The sequence below is a fragment of the Azolla caroliniana genome, unplaced genomic scaffold (genome assembly GCF_043228905.1).
Source record: "Azolla caroliniana isolate FFs.n. ecotype wild unplaced genomic scaffold, voAzoCaro1.0.p SCAF_6, whole genome shotgun sequence".
In the NCBI taxonomy this organism is placed as follows: domain Eukaryota; kingdom Viridiplantae; phylum Streptophyta; class Polypodiopsida; order Salviniales; family Salviniaceae; genus Azolla; species Azolla caroliniana.
Window position 1 is genome coordinate 2,647,357 of NW_028230441.1, and position 4,762 is coordinate 2,652,118.

The 4,762-nt window shown below is 36.8% G+C and overlaps 1 protein-coding gene across 1 annotated transcript; it reads right to left on the reverse strand.

The window, feature by feature from the left end:
- Positions 1–618: 618 nt before the first annotated feature.
- LOC147862564 (cyclin-A1-4-like) lies at positions 619–4,340 on the reverse strand. Its single transcript, XM_087321202.1, has 11 exons — positions 3,923–4,340; positions 3,238–3,568; positions 2,856–2,998; positions 2,450–2,542; positions 2,199–2,332; positions 2,035–2,110; positions 1,863–1,939; positions 1,717–1,750; positions 1,460–1,609; positions 1,159–1,293; positions 619–1,075 (listed from the first exon to the last, which is right to left on the reverse strand). The coding sequence occupies exons 1-11, from the start codon at positions 4,202–4,204 to the stop codon at positions 1,007–1,009; spliced, it is 1,524 nt and encodes a 507-aa protein (XP_087177328.1). The 5' UTR covers positions 4,205–4,340; the 3' UTR covers positions 619–1,006.
- Between the last annotated feature and the right edge of the window lie 422 nt (positions 4,341–4,762).

The window sequence follows — 4,762 nt, forward strand, 5'->3', positions numbered from 1 at the left end:
ACAGATCCTCACTACCAGAATGCATCATACGTATAAGTGGAATTTCCATTACATAGACATCTCTTGAATTTGTTCATAGACTACTGCTAAGATGCAGGTTTACCCACTGCACATTAAGTCGCTCCCATTCCATCAACATGATATAGGTTACATTGATTGCCTAATATCAAATTTTAGAGAATCCAAAGCTTTGGCATCTGACAAGGGAATTCAGCCTAATTGCAAATATGCTCACTAAAACCTGAATGTAGTCAAGATTACACTGAAAATTATTCACAGAATTAATATCACAATTGCTGCCACCACATTTCATGCTCGCAGAGAATGTCACAAGAATCAGACAAGAGCTGAAATAACATATTAGCACCAATTCACCCGACTATCAAATTATAGTATCTCAAAAGTAGATCTCCATTTATTTGTCTGAAAGTTGGATGAATTTGACAAGATTTTATAGATGGGGTAAATTTGTCATTTCACCTGTGCATCACATCTAGGCAAAAAAAAATACATATCTAATCACATTTCAATTGACTTATATACAATCTTATATAGACTTATACAAGGATACCTTAGGATGGAAATTTCAATTGATATTATACATATGGTTAAAATCAATCACAGCCATAATATATTTATACCCAACCACCATGCAAAGGTAATACATTTAATTTTCAGCAGACATCTCAAACCATACAATTAGGGTTTCAAAATATCCCAGTACACTTTTGAATGAGGAGAAGCTTTGTTCAGCTTAAAGGCGTAGCACTGAGAATAGTGCATTCTTGTGATATTCACTCTTCAGCATATGAAGGGAGAGGTAACACAGAGTTTCAGCTGAATCATATACATATATTATATCGTATATTATATATGTATATATATATATATCAATGAAAGAAAGAAATCCTCAACCGATTGCCATTTGGCACACTAACGTTATGAATCTTATCACAAACCCTGAAATACACAATAACGACTATAGATTGATAGAATAGACTCAGTTCTACTCCAGATCATCAAAGAACTCATTAGGAATAGTTGTAGGAGGTGCTATGGTAGCGACACATTTGAACTGCATAAAATAACAAATCGGGTAAACACACATGAGCCCAGTTCAACTCTTGAGTTTTGAAATTTCAAAAGAAGAAATTAGACCTTGTGTTGCTTGTATTTCTCTCTGATGGCTGGTAGAGTACAATTCTTGGTATTCTTCTGCAACTCGTGGATGGCCTTCACACATTCCTTCAGCTCAGATGGCTTGTATCCAGAGTAGTGTTGCAAAGTTGCATTCTACATTCATCATAGGACGCACCGATTAAAACTTGAGATTTTTTCAAAAATATGCTGTTCTTTTAAGTTTTAATGGAAAGTAATTATAGCCATCATATTAATGTTAATGTGACCTCTGATCACTCTATATTCCATAGTTAACAAGACCGAGATCAATAGAGCTTACCCAAGGCTTGGTTGAGGGATGAAGGGTGAGATTAGCCAAGAAAACAGATGCACCAGCAACCATCGATGGCAAATAGGGAAGGAAGCCATACTCAAGCATGGTGAGCTCGGCAAGATAATTACCAAGAAACTCAAGTTGCAGTGTAGGTGTCTGAAACACAAGATAAAGAAACTATTAGACCTACTAAGGTTGGAATAAATTAAGAAAATGGTAGCAAATGCGTTGATTACAAAAAAAATGCATACAATTATTCATACCTTTTGTGATGCTTGGGCAGCTCGAATAAAACGCCTACATACCAAAATAGTTCAGGAAAATGTGGTCATATTTCATGATCTTATCCATGGAATTTAAGAGCACTTGTCATTGAATTTAAGAACACTTGTCATCTGGCAGAACATACCGAAGAAAACTCTTGGTTGTTGGGCCCGTGAGCTCAAAATGTAAATGGTTCAAGACATTCCTTTCCATCTCCAGAACCTTACGTACACAAACAAACCAATCCATATAACTTGTATTCTTTGCAACACAAAGAGGACAAGAGATATTATTAGCTAAAAGGATTTATGTCCTACCTCTTCTCTGGTGTATGTATTGTCTGTAATGTAGCAAAACTCTTCCACTTGGGGTGCACATATCTCTTCATATTTCCTGGGAGAATCGATGCCACATCAACAAGTTACGAAAGATACAAGAAATCATACAGTTTTTGTGGAGGGAAAAAAGCTCGTAGACATACGAAGCGATGAGCATGCAAGCAACACCCAGAAGCTGCAAACGCTGTCGAGTGACGAGGTTTGCTGAAAGGAAACGGTCTATGTAGGACACTGTCAAGTAGAGAGTGTCTGGAACAAGCTTATATTCCTCTGCTACCTAGAAACCATGAAATTTGTTATGAATATGAGATTATCATGGCAGTTACCATGAAGGACCTATAAATCTCACACGCTGATGACAGGACATGAAATACCCAAGCATGTTTTTATTCACCTCAACAAGCCAGTCAACCAATATGCCCCGCATGCTCGCATTGATATCTTGTTGCAAGCTATCCATGAAATTAGGAACCGGCCTTCTTTTCAACTGCAAAACATTATTATGGTTTTTACAATAAAGCCACCAATTCACACCAATCTTTGAGAACGTAAAGGTCAAACGACATGTTACAAATCTCGGCCAAATTATATATATTACATCATTGCCATCAACAAAAATATAAACTTACAACATTATACATGCATATCTCACCCACATTACAGTGACATTTACAATAAAACATAATTGTTACTCATATCATATGTCATTGAGACATTCAGAATAATCCATCAAAATGTCATGATATACAATTTGTCCTTAATGCAAGACATAGTCTTTGCATACTAAAACAAACTCTAACCTCAGCCACACGAAGATGGCGATAGATGTCAGCGGCATAAGCACTGCACATTTGTGGGTCTTTATGATTGTCAATATCCATATAGGTTTTGCTCGACCAACCTTCACTCTCACCATTGGCATTGGCATCAGAAAAAAGGCCACCTGAAAGAACCTTCAGAATCTTAGATAAAAATCTTTCAAAGGCAAACAATGTAACAATCACAAATATTTGGGATCTTCCTGGCACAATCACCTATAGGGAAAATCTCAAATAAGTTGAAGATCTCCATTAAGTCATATCAATAGAGATCTACATTGCAACAATTATAAGAAGCAAACATACCCATAAAACTACATAAAGAGATTGAAGCAATGATATATAAATAGAGATCCCTTCTTACCTTGCCGAACACGAGGCCTCAATTCTCTTGAAATGTAGAGACTATTCTGAGTTCTCCTTTCCAGAGATGCAACTGTTTTGCTCTCACTAAAACTAGGTAAAACTTCCTCTACAGATTCAGACTTCTTTTCAACAGTAGCTAGGCCCAATTCAAAGAAAGAATTCTCATCATTCTCAGAAGTGACAGAGCTCTTTGTCAAAGTGTTCAATTCCCCAGCAAACTGTGAGAGCTCAATACCATCTTCACTCTCATTGATTTCCTTGCCCTGAAGAGTAGAGGAAGCAAGAGGAACTCTTGATTTCACACTGGCAATGGCTCCATGGACAGAAATCTAAGAAGAAGAAGAAGAAGATCCTTCAAACTCTTAACCAAAATATAGAGAAGAAATCAGATAAATCTCGACATATAATTATCTTTGCCAAGAAAACCCATCATGATCTAAACAATATTTATCATAACAAAATAAAAATCAAAACAAAGCGCGATTGGAACAATATCAAAATATTGCAGAAAGAATAACCACAATAAGAACAGAGGCTGTCATAATGCAGATAAAGTTGAAGAGCGAAAAATCAGAATTTTCATCATATAAGAAATTATGTATAAGCATTATTTCATTTATCGAATTTAACAAATCCATTACAAACATCAACCAAAACAGAAATGGGAAGTTATCAGGATGTACCTGAGATTTGTTAGCTATTTGAGCAACTTGCCGAGAAGAAGAAGAATGATTTGTCAAGTTAGCAAGAGCCGCCCTCTTTTTACTTCCTGCATTTGGAGCTTTAGCGTTAAATTCATCCATTGCTGCGCGCTTGTTCGGAGCTTTGCTCTCTTTTCTGAGAATATTCTCGCTGTCATTAACATGACCATTTGCTGAAGTAACTGTGGATCGAGTGAGCACTGGAATTTCTCTTCCTCTCAGGCGTCTCGCCATCACTCCCTGATCACTATCTCTACCAGCCATTGTTGTATATCTATCTAACTTATATTGATCGGTATGTCTTTTTACTGATCAAGTCGATGATTTGTGTCTAGATCAGAATAACTATATCATGATTAGAAGACCGATCGATGTAGATCTAAGCTTTTTGGGCTCGAATCTCCTTCCAATCCTGCATTGAAGAAAAACTAAGCTTCCATGGAACAGATCGTTGGAAGAAAGGGGGGAGGGGGAAAAAAAAATTTAAATTTTTTTAAAAAACATGAGAAAAGAAATGCACAGAAGAATGCCTATAAAAATAAAAATAAAATAACGCTTGAAAGAGATCTAAAGCTTCGTAATAGTAGCCAAATTCCTCGAAGCAGAAGCCAGGAGAGAAGACCAAAAAAAAGAGAGAAAAAAAAATAAGCGGAAGGCAATGCATGCATGAGAGAGGTGAGCATTTGGAGAAGAGAAGAACCTGGAGAGGCGGAGGTGGGCATGGCCATATGGTTTATGTTGATTAAATTGATGGGGCGGAGGGAGGGAAAGGAGCAGCCAAAACTCTGTTTGATCTAATTAGTCGACAGAAGGAAGGAAGGA